At 38.6% G+C, this 17,496-nt stretch overlaps 2 protein-coding genes across 11 annotated transcripts in view; one reads left to right on the forward strand and one right to left on the reverse strand.

Annotated features, from left to right (window-relative positions):
• The window catches only part of Ankib1 (ankyrin repeat and IBR domain containing 1), a 131,683-nt gene extending 121,430 nt beyond the window's left edge, over positions 1-10,253 (forward strand). For 6 of the 9 annotated variants that reach the window (XM_069996473.1, XM_069996472.1, XM_069996471.1 and 3 more), the window contains 5 exons: positions 258-436; positions 1,459-1,510; positions 5,226-5,340; positions 6,639-6,775; positions 7,116-10,253. In XM_069996473.1, the coding sequence (XP_069852574.1) occupies positions 258-436; positions 1,459-1,510; positions 5,226-5,340; positions 6,639-6,775; positions 7,116-7,853 (1,221 nt within the window). In that variant the 3' untranslated portion in view covers positions 7,854-10,253. The remainder of the gene's footprint in view (positions 1-257; positions 437-1,458; positions 1,511-5,225; positions 5,341-6,638; positions 6,776-7,115) is intronic. The other 3 variants (XM_069996476.1, XM_069996475.1, XM_069996477.1) reach the window with 3 other exon arrangements.
• Positions 9,903-17,496, reverse strand: part of LOC138809673 (protein lifeguard 2-like) — a 35,648-nt gene continuing 28,054 nt past the window's right edge. For both annotated transcript variants that reach the window (XM_069996481.1, XM_069996482.1), the window contains exon 11: positions 9,903-9,991. The gene's annotated coding sequence lies outside the window, so the exon portion shown is untranslated. The remainder of the gene's footprint in view (positions 9,992-17,496) is intronic.

A 17,496-nucleotide genomic window follows, 5' to 3' on the forward strand; every position in this document is an offset into this window, starting at 1 on the left:
GTCTTGAAACACTTTTTTTTAAATAATGTATACCATTTTCTTTGCTGTGTCTATCAAATAATTCCTGCTTTCCTTGAGTTTAACATGTTTCTTTCTTACCCTAGAAAAATGTGCAGAGTAGAAAACATGCTCAAAAATTTTTTTTTCAAAATGTGGGTTTATTTCTTCAAAAGAGTTGGATTTAAACAAGAAACTGCAGATTCTGGATTTGCTGCAACCATTCATCCTGTAAGCTTTGCTTCCTCTTCTTCCCCTAGACAGACCTAGAAATGGTCACTGAAGACCTTGCCCAAAAAGTTAATAGGCCTTACCTTCGCACACCCCGCCATAAGATCATCAAGGCAGCATGCCTTGTACAACAGAAGAGGCAAGAATTCCTGGCATCTGTGGCTCGAGGAGTTGCTCCTGCAGACTCTCCAGAAGCTCCAAGGCGCAGGTAAAAAGGATGTGCACTAAGCTACATGCCAGCACTTTTATTTTCCTAATCAACTCACATATTCCTAGAAGTTATTTATACCTCAAATGGATAGCTGATAAAAGTTACGTTCACTTTTTGGTGATTTTTTTTCCCTTCAGTACTTGGTGTTTTTCTTGGTGGTTTTGTCTGTCAGTATTGAGTTCTTCATACTAAATTAAGCAATATTTCACATTTCAGATGAACTCACTTCAAAGAGTATTCTTTGCGTCATTTCAAATGTGTAATATATGAGATGACATGATAGTCTCAAACATGTTAGGGTATAGAACTTAGAAACTTGGCCTTGTTCTGGGCATATTTATAATTTTCTGTTAAATTATAAAGAAATGAGAAACTTGACATTTGTAGTTATATAAGTGGTCCATATTTATTTTTTAAATTATTTTTTAAATTAAGAGCAGTCATTTTGGTTATTTTATATCAAATGCTTCTGTCATTATAATCTGAAGTACATTTTCTTATTTGTAAGAATTATAAGCATTATGAGCTGGTGTTCATGCCTATAAGCCTGGCTACTGAGGAGGCTGAGATCTGAGGATCATGGTTAGAAGCTAGCCTGGGCAGAAATGTCCATGAGACTCTTACCTTCAATTAACTTCCAGAAAACCAGAAGTGGAGCTGTGGCTCTAAGTGGTAGAGCGTTAACCTTGAGCAAAAGAGCTCAGGGACAGTGCCCAAGCCCTGAGTTAAAGCCCCATAACCAACAACAAAAGAATTATAAGCATTTGAAATTCCAATGGCTCTATTATTTTTACATTAATGTTTATAAGATATTGTTTAATCGTAAAATAAGAACTAATCATATAACGTGGTGATGTTTTGCAATGTTTTTCCATCATTTTATATTTTAATAATTAATCTACTTTGATTAAGCAAGATATAAGCAAAAGAATTAAAAGTAATTAAAAGGACAAGGGTCTGGTTTTATGCACTTTATAGTACTGTTAATAAATCAAATGGTATGTCTAATTTCTTTGTAGCTTTGCTGGTGGAACATGGGATTGGGAATATTTAGGATTTGCATCACCTGAGGTAATTGTTTTGTGGGGAGGGACATGGCATTGGTTGGTTTTTGTATTTTTCTTTAGTGCAACCCTACTTGCACCTGCATGCTCATCTGGTCTGAATTCTACTGAAATTATCAACAGTACTTTACCTTCAGCTATTGATTTGATTAGACTATCATATTGCCTCATGCATTCCTTTTTATTACTCAATAAACAAATGTTAAGTATATGTGCAAGATAAATTTTTGAAATATATCTTCTAATTTATTAGAACCATAAATTTTATAAATACATACAGACATTATAAATGTGTAAGTACTAAGATAGAAAACCTCATAGTAATATTGTGAAAGAAACTCTTTCTGCTTCCCTCTAAGACTTCACTCATTATTTTTGTTGTTGTTATTGTTATTGATATGCCATTTTAATATATAGACGTTCTAAAAAACTTAATATTACCAATAGCCGTGATTCAACTAAAAATAAGACTGAGTGAAAATCTTAGTCGCATAGATTTCTGAGAATGAAATTGCTACTTTCAATTTTGATTTTAGCAATTCTCTCCACTTCTCTCTCCTTTGCTCTTTGTAAAAATGATAATACATTTGATACATATATCATAATGATCCTTCAACTCAATTCTTAAGAGAAAGAACAATGAAACCTTATATTTACAGCCCATTTGATTTCTGAAACTGAAAAAAAAAACAAAGTGATTACTATCCAAAATGATAATGGCTTATTTAAATCAGATACCTTTCTGCTACTGGGGATACTGTCACTCACCCTATGACCTTTTGTATTCATAGAGACATGCAAGAAAGTAATGACTTGAGAAAATAGTTTGCTTAGAAAAAGAGAAGGGCTGGGAAGGTGGCTCAATGGTAGAGCACTTGCCTTGCATGCCTGAGGCCTTGGGTTCGATTCCTCAGCACCACATAAGCAAAAAGAAAAAAGCCGGAAGTGGCGCTGTGGCTTAAGTGGTAGAGCGCTAGCCTTGAGCTGAAGAGCTGAGGGACAGCTCCCAGGCCCAGAGTTCAGGCCCCATGACCGGACCTCCCCCCCAAAAAAAAAAAAAAAAGAAAAGAAAAGAAAAGAAAAAGAGTACATATGGGAAATTTTAATTGGCTTAAATTGCAAACAAAAATAATAATTATATATTTTTAAATTTTGTATTATAAAACAAATTAAGAACCTTATTCTTTCCTATCTAGATCCTGAACTTATTACTTTATGCTGTAATGACAATTTAATGATATTTATGTAAAATTTCCCTTTTTTTTTTTTTTTTTTTTGGTCCAGTCGTGGGGCCTGAACTCTGGGACTGGGCTCTGTCCCTCAGCTCTTCAGCTCAAAGCTAACGCTCTACCACTCAAGCCACAGTGCCACTTCCGGCTTTTTTCTTTTTGCTTACGGGGTGCTGAGGAAGCGAACCCAGGGCCTCATGCATGCAAGGCAAGCGCTCTACCACTGAGCCACCTTCGGAGCCCCATAATTTTCCTTCTTAAAGGTGGAATAAACAAGCATCATAAAACATGAACACAGTTTTGCAAAAATTGAAACCTTTAGCATTGTATTCACTTTCATCTCATAGGTTCTGATTCTGATATCACTTTAGGAATCCTGCAATATTTGGGCCTGCTAATGTGGCTGTCACTTAAATTTGGTTTTGAGTTGATAAACTTGACAAAAATTCCTTAATTCTCTTTTCTTTAAAGTCTTTGGCATGTTGAAATCAAACTTTTATGTAAACTTTACTATGAATCTAAAGAATTACCACATATTGTGAGATTTTCAAATTTTATATATTGTATGACTATCTCAAGTAACTATCAGAATTATACTTCTAAAACTAACTCTTCCTTAATACGGATTCTAGAAATAAATAAATGTTACCAAACTCCAATAGAATTTTAGATTGAATTTATATTTTTCACTGAAGTTAATTCAATATTACTCTCTTTGAATTAAATTTAATGAGGTCATACTACACATAAATATTTGTGTCATGTCACAAGACAGTGGAAATCAATGGAAAGAGCAGTCTTAAAGTCTGTAGGACATGTGAATTCGAGTTCTAACTCTTATCTTTCTAGCTCTTAGACTTCCTTGATTACCCCAGAGAAAAGTATTTCATTAAGGTGTTAATGAAATTGGTACTCAGTAAATGCTGGTTGTTATATTTAAATTTTTAAAACTACTTCCAGCTTTTTTTCTTATAAATCTTAAGACTTCCTTTGTGTATATGTACACACAGGCGCCAGTAACAGGTCTTGAACTTGGCCTTTCACTCTCACTTGGTTTTCTTGCTCATAGCTGGCACTATACCACTAGAGCTATTCTTGCCATCCAGCATTTTGCTGTTTAATTGGAAATGGAGTTTCACAAACTTTTGTGCACAATTTAGCTTTGAACCAAGGTTGTCCAGGTGTCAGTCACCTGAGTAGCTAGGACTATAAACATGAGCCTTTGATACCCAGCTAGTGTAAAGCGAGTTTTTTCATCTTCTCTGTGGCCTTAATTTCTTCAATCACTTGGAGCATCCTGACTAAGCCTTTTCAAGTACTTACTTAAAGGACTTTATGATTCCTTGGAAATTTTCAGATACTTTTTTTCCTTTAAATCTCTTGCATCATGAGACAAGGACATTTTCAATCAGAAATAATTAAAAATATAATAGGTTTCTTCTGCACTTCTTTTTTTAAATTGAAGTTTTGGTTTCTACCTTAGTAGGATGCTTCCTATTTTTTAATTAGAATCCATTAAACCCAGATAGAGGAAGAAATGTAAATAAATTTTAGAGTGTACTCAGTGAGAGGGGGATTGCGTTGTGTGTAAAAGCCCTATATAATTATATTGAACTTTCTCAAATAACTGAGATAATCATCAACCTGTAATGTTTATAACTAGGAGACTCCACAGTGGTTCTCTAAATTAGTTTTCTTAGGCTGTCACACACCCTGGCCTATCTCTTGTTTTCATTTCCTCTGTCACTGAAATCTGGTAAAGTACATTTATACCCAGATAATAGTGAATACGTATAGACTAGGGAATACAGACTTTGGGAATAATAAGCCTTCCTTAACATGTTATCACAAATATACATTAGTCAAAGACATTTGTCTTAATCTAGGCTCTCTCCACATGCTAAATCAAAAACACTTTATTTATGTTGTATGTAACACTACCTATTGGCTAATAAGCAAAGAAAGCCCAGTAATAATCTTATTTTAAAGGTAACCTAACATTGTTATTTTAATCTAGTGATTTGTGAGATAAACACCATAGACCATTAAGTTCAATGTCTAGCAAGTATCCAATACTATATATGTAGTCTGGTGTTCCCCTCCCTCCCACCCTTTCATATATCATAGTCATTTGCTAAAAATTAGATTTAACATAAGGTAATGAAGTGGTTGTTGTATTAGTTATAATATTAGATAACATCAGGCATAAGAACTAACACTGAGTTATTGTCTAGTTTTGACATTTGCAAATATTCCCACTTTATTGACACACTTGTGATGGTTATTTGAATTTTTGGTTTTATCTTTTTGGTTTTTGTTTGCTCTTCTCATTTCCTTCGCATGACACAACTTAAAGTTTCCTTTTGTACAGCCAAGTGATTTTATAATATGTATAAAATCACACGTTTTCACTTTGGCAAAAGAATAGTTATTTTTCTTGCATTTTAAGAAATTGCATGCTCTCCTGTATTTTATAACCTTTGGTTTATGCAGGAATATGCTGAATTTCAGTACCGGAGGAGGCACAGGCAGCAGCGTCGTCGAGGAGATGTGCACAGTCTGCTCAGTAACCCTCCAGAGGCTGACGAGCCCAGTGAAAGCACTTTAGGTAAGCTCTGGGATGTCACATGATTGCTTAGTTCTCCTCAGTTAGTCTTTAAAATAATTGATGTCATGTTTGCAAGTTTGTAATTTAGATTCATAATAAAAGTGTAGATGCTTCTGTTGTCATGGGATATTGAAAACCAGAGGGAATAAGAACATAGATTGTGAGGGCGATCTGGCTGCGACATCTGTCACCCCATTGATCGCCAGGGTTGATTTGGCTGATCTGGCTGGCTAGGCGGGTGTCCCCTTCCTCCCTCACCGCTCCATGTGCGTCCCTCCCAAAGCTGCGCGCTCGGTGGAAGAGGACAACGATCCCCGATAGAGGAGGACCGGTCTTCGGTCAAGGGTATAGAGTAGCTGCGCTCCCCTGCTAGAACCTCCAAACAAGCTCTCAAGAACATAGGTTGTAGCCAGGCATCAGTGGCTAACACCTGTAATCCTAGCTACTCAGGAGACTGAGATCTGAGGATCATGGTTTTATGCCAACCAAGGCAGGAAAATCTGTGAGAGAGTTATCTATAATTAACCACCAAAAACGTGGAAGTGGAGGTATGGCTCAAAGGGTAAAGCACCAGCCTTCAGAGCCCCTGAGTTCAAGCCCCAGTACCAGCACAAAAAAAGAAAAAAAGAATGCAGGTTGCAGAGGAGACCCCTATCTGGGTCTGTGATACTGTCTGTGCTGTAAATTAGCTGTATAAACTTTGCTTGTCACCCTCTCTAACCTTCAGTAAAGAAAGCAATAACATCTCCTTGTAGACTCATTGTGGACACTAACTTTAGTAGAGTATTAAAAACACCTCATGAGCACTCAGTAAAACTATAGCTATTGATACTGTTACCATGTTCAGAATATTCCTAGCTATAGTTTTCCTAGAGATATTCTTTAAAGAAAGAGTCATTTTAATTACTTTTTAAGTGTTAAATTATTAGTTGAAAACATACAAACTATGATGTCAGGTACTAAAGATTTGTTCTTTGTGATATTGTAGTACCCAAAATTTTTAAGGAATCTGAAGACTGTTGTAAGTTAAGAAAAATGAATGGAGCCCTGTACTTACAAAAACCTTATAAAGTACAAACATGTAAAAGTAAGCATGGATCCAATGATTGTAATAAGTGTGTATTACTGCTTACAGTGAAACTAACTTGTTGCAAAATACCAGAAAGATCAAGTGAACATGTATACAGACACAGGTTTTTCCTAGCACTGAATGAGAAGTTGTCAAGTTAAATAACAAAATGTATGGGAAAAGGGATAAATTTGTCACTAGATTTTCTGTGGTCTCAATTGCTTTGAAGCAGATATTCCAGAGAGTGGCAGTGGCCGCAGGCCAGGCGCATCCGTGGTAAGTTCTGCATCTATGAGTGTGCTGCACAGCTCCTCTCTGCGTGACTACACCCCTGCCAGTCGCTCTGAAAACCAGGACTCTCTTCAGGTAGCCTTGCTGAGCAGCCTCATGCCCATGTTGTTACCCTTTCTCTGTGTAGTGTGGTTTCCTACGTCTACTTTTCTTGCCTCCCTTTTTTTCTTCCATTATAATATAATTTGTTTCAAAGACATTGTACAAGAAAAGATTCCTGTATTTCACATTTATCTTAGATTATTTTTTCCCTTTTAACATAGACAGAGAAAATTAGAAAATACGAATCTATAAGATGATTTGTATAGATAAAAAGTAATATCTGTTCAATAAAGGAAGAATGGCAAATCTGATTCAGTTAAATTGTTTTTCCTTTAGTCATATTTTAATGTGGTTTTACTTTCTATTACCTCAGGCTTTGAGTTCCTTAGATGAAGATGATCCCAATATACTTCTTGCAATTCAGTTGTCACTGCAAGAGTCTGGGCTAACCATCGATGAAGAAACTAGAGACTTCCTGAATAATGAGGCATCCCTAGGAGCAATAGGCACTTCTTTACCTTCCAGGCTAGACTCTGTCTCCAGGAATACAGATAGCCCACGGGCTGCATTGAGTAGTTCTGAGCTGTTGGAATTTGGTGACAGCCTTATGAGACTTGGAGCAGAAAGTGACCCATTTTCAACTGACACCTTGAGTTCACACCCTCTCAGTGAAGCAAGAAGTGATTTCTGCCCCTCATCCAGTGACCCTGACTCAGCTGGCCAGGACTCCAATATCAATGACAATCTTCTTGGCAATATCATGGCTTGGTTTCATGACATGAACCCTCAGAGCATTGCCCTGATTCCTCCAGCAACCACAGAAATCAGTGCAGATTCTCAACATCCCAGAGACAAAGATGAGTCAGAAGGTGTGAGAAACATGGAACTGCTACCACCGGAAGAAGATTCAGTTTTTGATGCTGCTGTCAGTGAAAGTGGAGGAATCCAGATAGAAGAGAATCCTTTGGAAGAGAATATTCTGGCTGTGGAAACATTGGCACAAGCTGCTGAGAGTAATATTGAGGTAGCCAACAAAGGGAATGGGTCAGATGCTTCAAGTCAAACACCTCAAACTTCAAGGGACTGGCTTGACCAAGTACATTTAGTCTAAACTTCACATATTTGGGCTCCTAATGAATGGCAGGTACAGATGGTATGCTAGGTGGAGTATGCTTTATAGAGATTTTGATCCACTTGATTCCAATCTAATTATACATCACTAATGTTAATATTGAATACAGAAGAGTCCCATTAAAGGTAGTTTCATCATCCATATAACCTTATAGGGAGTTTCTTTTGTACGTAACTGGATAGCTTTTTCCCTTTTTGCTGACAAAAAAAAAAAAAAGAGCTAGAGGAACACACATAAACAGGTTGTATTCACATTCTAAGAAAATTCAGTGCTCTGTTTAGCCTAGAGCTAATAATACTTAAATTGAACATTTAAAGCAAAGTTATACTCTCCAGTCTTTGTGTGGCTTTCTCTTTAAAAAAAAGTTCATTTTAGAAACCTGGTTTGGACAGTGTGATAAAACATGTATGTCCTCAGTCTCTGTGTTCTTCCATAACTTTCTTCTTCCCTGGTTGTCTAAGCGATATGAAGTGAAGTATCCAAGGTTTCTCTCTAGTGCTCCAGTGTAATTAGTTTTAATTTTCACATGAATCAAAGATCTCTTCTCATATCTATTTACAGTCCAATTGTGCCAAACCTCTGACTTGTACGTTGACTAGCAAAGCATTCAGGTAGGCAGTATCCTATAGCATGCTCCAGGGCAGTGTCAGCGTTCTTGGGAGTAAAAGGTGCCACTTGGTAGCCATGATGTTCCAGATTTGATGGGCTTTTGTTGCCATGGAGACTGCATTTAAAGAAATGTAGCCTGTAGCTTAAGTTAACTAAACCTAATGCTGCTGTTAAAAACAGTTTATTTTAATATTAAAATACAGTTGATTAGCAACAGCGGTGCTGTATTTTAAGAGACACTTTATTGGAAGTGCAATCATAGTTCTTTGTTTTCACAATTTTACAGTGCATTCTAATTACTAATGGGTGCAATTACTTTTAATGGTAAGTGTTTTATAAAATAGAAAAAAGTGGAGTTTTCATGAGTTATAGTAAATCCCACAATTATTAAAAATTCAATAAAACATCCTGCGCAACATGTTACCGTGCCTTTGCCTAACCTAAATGGATAGTTGCCAGTTAAATAAGTTATTAATTCAAATTTCTATGTCTCTTCTGAAGTAACTATGCTATGAATTGCAAAGACCTCCATAAAACCACCCATGGCCTTGCCTTTACAGTAAATACAACTAATTGTTCAGTTTGCCTAATGAGCAAATGCTGACATGTGTTTGTTCACTTGCACAATATTCATTTGCTGTGTGATTACTGTTTAGTATTGAAAAAAATCAACTTCCTAGTTATCAGTGTCTTATTACTGTGAAGAAACTACTGGTCTTAGTTGTAATAATGATACAATGGTACAGTGTGTAATTAATACTAGAGTAAACTGTTGGAATGGCTGTTTACTTACATATTATCAGAACTAGCATAACATAAGCAAACTAGATATATGCAACACTCCGTTTAATGTTTTGCCAGATTGTTACCAGAAATCTACAGAAACCAAAATTTCTGTACTGAGTTTGTACAGGCTAGTAAGTCCTTGGCCAGGCAAAAAGTCATATTTGAGTATTGATATCCACATGAATTGTGATTATAGTTGTTTACTTATTTCCTCTAAGACCTGCTTTTGAAATATCTTTCATTTTGAATTCATATGGCCAAGACACATTATATCAGAGTATCCAAAACTCCCCAGGTTCCTTAAGAAAAACTGTGGGAATTTTTCCTATGCAGTGGATATCAAAATTCAACATTAGTTTTTATTTCGCTAATTATTGGAAACACGGATATCAATCCCTATTAAAATTAGTGGGAGGAAATATTGACTATCTGCAGTGTATTACTGTATATGAAGGCAAAATAGTCCATTAGTGGATTTTTTACAAATTTATTTTGGATTAAAAATATTAACATCATTAAGATTTTAGACCAAGTTGTAATTCTTCCAATAGGAAGAGCTTGCAACACATTTGGGGTGTCTTGCGCAGCCATGGTGAAGAATAGGAGGGCACCGTGCGAACGTGGATGTGGCGGGCCAGTGTCCTTGCACCGGTGCAGCATCCTTTGTTCCAGTGCTGGTCTCTCCTCAGCATGAAAAGTGATCGTTATCCAGTTTGTATTTCCTTCGTACATATTTAAAAAAAAACAAACGACACAGTCATTGACTTTACAATTCAGTAATAAAGTTCGGCAAAGCCTATTTTGTAAACGTTAATTTTATAATGTAAAAAAATTAACCTTGACTTGTTATTTGCACTTTCATAGTCTATACTTGATACATTCCCACTTTATATACAGTAGGATTCTACAAACATGTAGATGTTTGGCCAAATGAATGCTGTTAATAATATGTAAAATTCTTTGATTAAACATTTATTACTTAAACTACTTCCATTTTGTCTCATTACATTATAGACATTGTTTTAAGCAAGTCAGGAAGTTTTAACTTTCTTCAAATTAAATATCTACAAAGGGATTAATTTAATTATTACCTATAGTTGATTAGTGTCTAGTATTTTTACAGTATCCCATTTGCTCAGCATTTCGTGTCCCACAGAGAAACCTGATTAGCACTACAGGATAGTGTGCTAAAACGATATGACTTTAGTGCTCATTTTTATTTTCCCCACTGCAGTTTTCAGGAGAATAATGTTAAAATCTTGTTCTTGACAACTAACACACATACAAAAACACTATAGAACTTAGATATGTTTCTTTAGTTGCTTAGGGAAATTTTTTTCATGTTAATAAAACAACCTGCTTCTCCATAACTTTTTCTGTTTTTTCTGAGTGACCAAATCACCCTTCAGCATCCTTAATGCACATCTGTAATTCCAGGCCACTAAGTCATACTTGATGGGTGTCTGCCACTGGTAATTAAAATCATATGGTTTTATATATGCCTTTCATTGTGTGGATCTGATCCATATGCTGAATTATCCCTTAAATGGTGTTTATTGCAGCCTCATTGTTGCAGTCCTAGATACTCGTTGCCTAAACTGTTATGAATTAAACTCTGAGACTAATTAAAGTTTGGTTGTAATTTTTAAAATTACAGTTGTGTCTCTAAAGAGTAAAACCTTGCATTGTAAATACTAAACACAACATAGACATTGGGAAGTGGTTAGGCCAAAAATATTCCATAGGAAAAAACACCTGTATGCCCAGCTCTTAACACCGAGAGGTAGTTTCATCTCAGCATTGTGCCAGTGGCACAATGGATCATCCTAGGAACATGCATATTATTGTTATTATTGTTGTCTTGGCCATCTTCTTAACGTCATCAGATCCAGTGGATTTCCAGAAAGACAGAAGTGCTCTTTCTAGACTGAACTTTGTAACAGTTCTTATTTAAAACCTGTGTAATAGTAATTCTCCTTAAAGAAAGATGGACCACAAAGTTTCCTTTAGCTCCCAGTTCTTTAATCTTTAAATATGATTTGGTAATATTATTGATTAGACTATTTGTCATTTCTTAACCCCTTCTCAAAGTTTTTATTTATTGCACAGTTTTTAGGCAGATTAAGAGGTAAATACATGAGTGAATAGGACAAAGCAGAAAAGTATAATAACTGGAAGAGACAGACCTCTTGGGTCTCTTGTGCCATATATCCTGCTCAGTTTGGTATGCCTGACTACATAGCTTTAGCTACTTCGTCTAAGTCAAATCTCTAGATTCATGTAACTAAAGACATTGAGGACAAGGGCTAGGCCTGACGTTGAGGTCAAGGGCTAGGCATAACTGCTTGCTATAAAAGTAGTTTATTTCTCATGCCCAGTATTCTTCAGCTACAACCCAAAACATGCCCAGCGTCTTACCCAGACCTGTTAGGTTGCCCCTGTGGAATCAGAGATGGGAGGGAGCCAGAGTAACAAATGTGCTGGTGGGCATTCTGCATGTGTGAAAAAGTCCTTTTCCTCTGGCCCAGGTGTCTCGTGTGTTTATTAAGACGCTGACGGGCTCACTTACTGGTCTGTAAGTGGGATACAATAAAGTCTTCAATCTCAATTTGGCACAAATGATGGAATGCTGATAAAACATGATTTTCTGGAAAAGAGACTACCAACCATAGGGGAACCAACACTAAGGATCTGGTAGAGAAGGCTGTCACTTAAGTGGTGGATGTAGAGTGAGGGCTGGGAGAGGCTCCTGGGTCCCATTGTCCTACCTATTAATGAGCTTTGTTCATTAAGGCTTAGCAACTAGAGGAAGGATGGAAACAAACTGTCCAAATGGTCCCTTCATGGTTAACTCCAGCAGGCAGACACAGGGATGGATGTTTTTATAACCAGCAGGAAGTTCTAAGGGTCTAGCTGAGAGGCAGTGAGGCCAAGGCTACTAAGTAGTCCCTCATGGTGTCTAATCAAGAGCTCTAGAAGAGTTTGAGCTATAGAGTGGCAGCACTATTCAAATGGAAGTGAGCACAAAGCTGCCTGTAGATGTACAGCAGGCTACCCTCACGACCCTGGCCCCTGCCACAGTTGATGTAAGTGGCCATAAGGGGAAAAGTGCTGGGTGCAAGGATGACAGGAAGTACCAAAGACTTGGAGGCAGGGGAGTAGAAAGACTGCAGGTCCAAGGGTCCTGGTTTTCTAGCTGCTGCAGCATCATCACTGCCATAGGACAGTAATTGAGTCCTGGCCCTGGAGCAAGAGCTACGGAAGAAGAGAGGCTGCTGCTTCCCCACAGCTGGCCGCCTGTAGCTTGTACACATTCACAGTTCTTCCTGACATTCCTGTAGTGGAAATAGTTTGGAGACATGTTCTGTGATGGGGAAGGGAAGCTAAAGGGACCTTACGGTTGGGATTCCTTTGAGTAATTCAGTTCTATGTGACTTCCAGGTGTTAATAATAGGATTGATACATTGTAGCCCCACAGCCTGCTTCATAGTATCAATGGGTTTCTCTCTTTTAAAGGCTGCCACATACCAAGGAGGACTGACTGACGGAGCCCTGGGGCTTTTTTGAGCATATTGCCCTCTACTTGATGAAGTCTTCGAGTGCACCCATTTTGGAAGAAAAAAAAAAAAATGCAGCTGTTTTACCTGCCTAAGCACTTATAGCTGAGCCTTGACCCATGGAAGCTTTAAGACTTCCTGATCTGACATCTTGAGTTTGGGATGGATCAGCTCAAATTGGAGAATTAAATAAGATGGAAAGAGTCTAATAGGTCTTGCTAGTCAAGAAGACATTGTGTATGTGAGAGTGCATGTAGCTGGGCCTTACTAATATATTTCCATTCTATCTGGAAAATGAATGCTGCCTCTTTGATAGAAATTTTGTTCACAATTCACTGCCTAAAGCCACTAGCTTAGTGGGGATCCCAGGCAGCAGAACAACTAGGCTGCATTCAATTACTTTGCAATGATTCCTAATAAGTTCTAGCAAGACTTTTTTTTGTAGCTATAGATAAAATAACCATGGTAAAGCAAAGAAACAGGAGTAGCTAAAACCTTAGAAATGTATCCAATTTCAGAACCACAGTAACCACTACTAAGATACTAGTGGAGGGATAAACACTTAGATTGATGGAATAGAACAGAGAATCTGAAATAGCCCTGACCAGAATTTTTTTTTTTTTTTTTTTTTTTTTTTTTTGTCGGTCGTGGAGCTTGAACTCTGGGCCTGGGCGTTGTCCCTTAGCTCTTCAGCTCAAGGCCAGCGCTCTACCACTTGAGCTACAGCGCCACTTCTGGTTTTCTGGTGGTTTTATTGGAGATAGGAGTCTCACGGTCTCTCCTGCCTGGGCTGGCTTTGAACCGCGATCCTCAGATCTCAGCCTCCTGAGTAGCTAGGATTACAGGCGTGAGCCACCAGCGCCCGGCCTGACCAGAAATTTTTAACTGATTTTTACAAATGATGCTGGATCAGCTGGTTGGTATAAAGCCTGGGAAAATATGAACCTGTCTAAACCTTACTGCTCATATAAAATTTAAAATGAGTGGAAATGCCAGTAGTTCTTGCCTATAATTCTTGCAATTTGGGAGGTTGAGATTAGGAGAGTGACTTTGAGACCAGCCTGGGTACAAAAAAAGTGTACAACCCATAGCTAGGCACAGAAGCAAGCACTGATCTTCACAGCAGGAGGCTAAAAATGGAGGATCTCAAAACTGGACTATGTAGTGAGTTCTGGGTCAACCTGAGCCTGGTAGTAAGACTCTCAAAAAAAGCGGGGGGGAGGGCATCAATCAAGATGCATTATACTCACTACCTGACTTCTAGAATTGAAATCCTTTGTACAGAAGTAAAAATGAAACAAAAATCAGTATGAAGAAAAATTTAAGTCCATGGGTATGGATAGATGGCGCTTGTCAAACTGCTTAGTGCTAGCGGATTGATAGGGCCTGTGTTGGTGTTATAGAAAATACAACCTGGAGACTTCTATAAATTCTCTCCTGTGCAAAACTCTTCTGTCACTCTTTCCTGGATATCTTGAGATATGCTATTGGATTTGTACTACTGCTGACATTATGTTCAATTTACACTTTTCTCAGAAGATAAATTTCTAGTACTGAGGACAAATTACTCATTTGATAAACAGCCTAATAGGTGTACCTTGCTCAGTCTGTATGAAACACGTCTCAAAAGACTGACAAGCACTACAAGTTCTTTCGGTCGCCAGCCCTCCTGAGTGGCACGTGCAGTAAGGCTCCTACAATAGGTTACATGTGGGTGGGAATGTGCTGGCCCAGCAGTGATGTGGGGTGCTGTGCTGGGACAGCAGAAGCTCAAGAGACCCAGCAGCCTCGTGTGCGCCTGAAGGGTTTTCTGAATGCCCGGAAGAATATGCTAAACCTCCAGCTTCCCAGTTGCATTCGCCTTCTTGTATGAAATTAATTCACTGAGCCTTTTATACCAAAGCCTTCACCAATGCCTACATAGTGGCATTTGTTTAGGGAGCCAGGATCAAGAGTCCTCACAGTTTGTTTGTTTTCTACTCATGCTTCAGATGTAAATTATGTAGTCCAGGATTTTCCTGGTAATACTGGGACTACAAAATGCAATATTGAATTCAGCTTGAATCCCCTCATGAGAAAGCAACCATAAAAATTGTAAGGCACAGAATCCGACGTTCAGGAATTAGGCAGTGTATAGGGGTTTGTATTCCTCTCTCTCTCTCTTCCTCATAATCTATAAATTTCAGCTAACTCCCAGCGTTCCCTCTGTTGGTACTTTTGGTGGATTCATCTCTGACTGGCATTCTCAGGCACCATCCAGGGGTGTAGGATCAAACCTCCAGTGTTCTCTAATTCCCCATCCCCCAGCGTAAGCACTGCAGAATCCATTCCTCCTGCCTTCTATTCCAAGAAGGTTTCACAGGTAACTGCCAGTCCTGCCATTGGCCTGTCTGAAGCCATCCCTAGTTTGTCCCATGTCCTAGCACCTTTACTTCTGCCTTCAAACAGGCACAGATTTCCCTGTTTTCTGGAAAATTAAGAGTAAAAGCACAACTTTCCCCTATCCCTCCCCGCTACTTCTCGCTCCCCACCAGATGAACATGGCTACCTTGCTAGGCACTTCTGGCCTCCTGTTCCACCCCAACCGTTCCTGCTGTCTTCTCCATACCACTGGGGTTGGTCTTTGCTTCAAATGGTCATTTTCAAATCCATTGGCTCTGTTACTAGTTTCATTGTGTCTTTATCTTTTTCCGTAAAGAGCCTCAGGAAGTCTCAAGGACTTGAGACATAACACTAAAGGCATTGCGTCCACACCTCCCTGAGGCTCTGGGCTGCCTCCACTAGATTACATTCTAGCCACTTTCACATCTTGCTTAGTAATTCTCTATGTTTTCTGTTTCTGAATTCTGGGCATTCCCAGAGTTCACCTTTAGGATCTCCTTTCCTTTCCCCTCACTCCTAGCAAGCAATTAGATGTCTCAGCTCCGGTTCTCAGCAAATTGAAATTGCCCCCAATTCTGTATCTTTAAGTCCTGAACTCTAGCTCTTGCTCTTCCAAGTTGTTTTTACTATTGAAAATATCTAAGCCTACATTTATCACCTTGCCTTACTATTCCCCAAGCCATGTCTTCCTCACAGTGGCCTTTTTTAGTGATAATGGCCCGAAGGGAAAACTATGATGTCTCCTGTTCTGAGATCCATCCACACAGCAGCATGATCAAGATGATGAATGAATCACTACCTACCCCATTTAGCACCCTAGGTCTGCCCTTCACTGCCATAAACCTGTTTTGTTAGCCTTCATTCTGACTCTTTCTGCCTTCTCCTCTCTTTTCTACACTAATCCACCCCCATAACTACACTAGTTCTAAAGTCATACTGAACTGAAAACCTTGTGCCTACAAGGTTTGGGGGCCCATTTGAGGGCACAGCCCTTTTTCTAGTTGCCTTCCCTGTTCCCTGAAGCACACAGGAGTGGGCCTGCCCAGTGCCTTGTCCACCCTGCAGCCTTGACATGTTCTTCCCACTAGGACAAACACCAAAAACTGCCTGGCCCAGAATTGGAAACTCGAATAGATGAGGCAGGGATGCCGGTGATGATTTGGAAGCGTAAGTTTTTACAACTGAGTAAAATTTGTCTCACCAGGTATCTTACTTCATCCAGCTGTGAGGCTCTAGGACAGAGGTAAAGATCTATACAGAATATGAATTTCAAGAACATAATCAGAGCAAATTTATAAAAGCCGGGCGCCAGTGGCTCACGCCTGTAATCCTAGCTACTCAGGAAGCTGAGATCTGAGCATCGTGGTTCAAAGCCAGCCCGAGCAGTAAAGTCCGTGAGACTCTTATCTCCAATAAACCACTAGAAAACCAGAAGTGGCGCTGTGGCTCAAGCAGTAGAGCGCTCGCCTTGAGCTGAAGAGCTCAAGGACAGCACCCAAGCCCAGAGTTCAAGCCCCATGACCGATTTAAAAAAAAAAAAAGAATGTTACAGGACTTAGTTAAAGCACATAGAGATTCAGTTTTTCGAGATGAAAACGTTATAGAAATTAGTTTGTGCAGTAACAGATATCTGACACTCCTAAACTGTACACTTAAAAACGGTTAAGTTGGAGCCAGAAACCAGTGGCTCATAACTGATCCTAGCTATGCAGGAGGCTGAAATCTGAGCATCTCAGTGTGAAGCCAGCTTGGGCAGGAAAGTCCTTGACACTCTTATCTCCAATTAACCAGCACAAAGCTAGAAGTGGAGATATGATTCAAATGGCATCAGCCTTAAGCAAAAAGTTAAGGGACAGGGTCCAAGCCCTGAGTTCAAGCACCATACTGGTGTATGCATGCACATGCACACACACGTGAGCACGCACACACACACCCTAAATGCTAAAAATATTCCCATAGAATATAAGACAAGAAAGGTAAATTTAGGTTTCTGTAATCAGTTTTATTCAAGTAGAAAGCTGTTATTTACAGCTTTCAAATAGTGCCCCCAAAACAAAGCATTGAGCATCTTTAAAACAAATATTTATGATACTCATCTTTTGAATTTATATCAGAAAAAAAATCTCCCCTAGAAGTTTTTGTTATGTGATACTAGAATGAAAAATGCAACAGCTACTATCTACACAACACTTAGATTCATATGGCCAGAAGTAAGTGTCCTTAATTTTTTTTTCTAATGAAAGTGCTTAGGAAGTGGTAACTTTTTCATGCCTGAACCTGGTACCAAC

This window comes from Dipodomys merriami, unplaced genomic scaffold (genome assembly GCF_024711535.1).
Source record: "Dipodomys merriami isolate MVZ:Mamm:240054 unplaced genomic scaffold, mDipMer1.0.p SCAF_5, whole genome shotgun sequence".
Taxonomy (NCBI): domain Eukaryota; kingdom Metazoa; phylum Chordata; class Mammalia; order Rodentia; family Heteromyidae; genus Dipodomys; species Dipodomys merriami.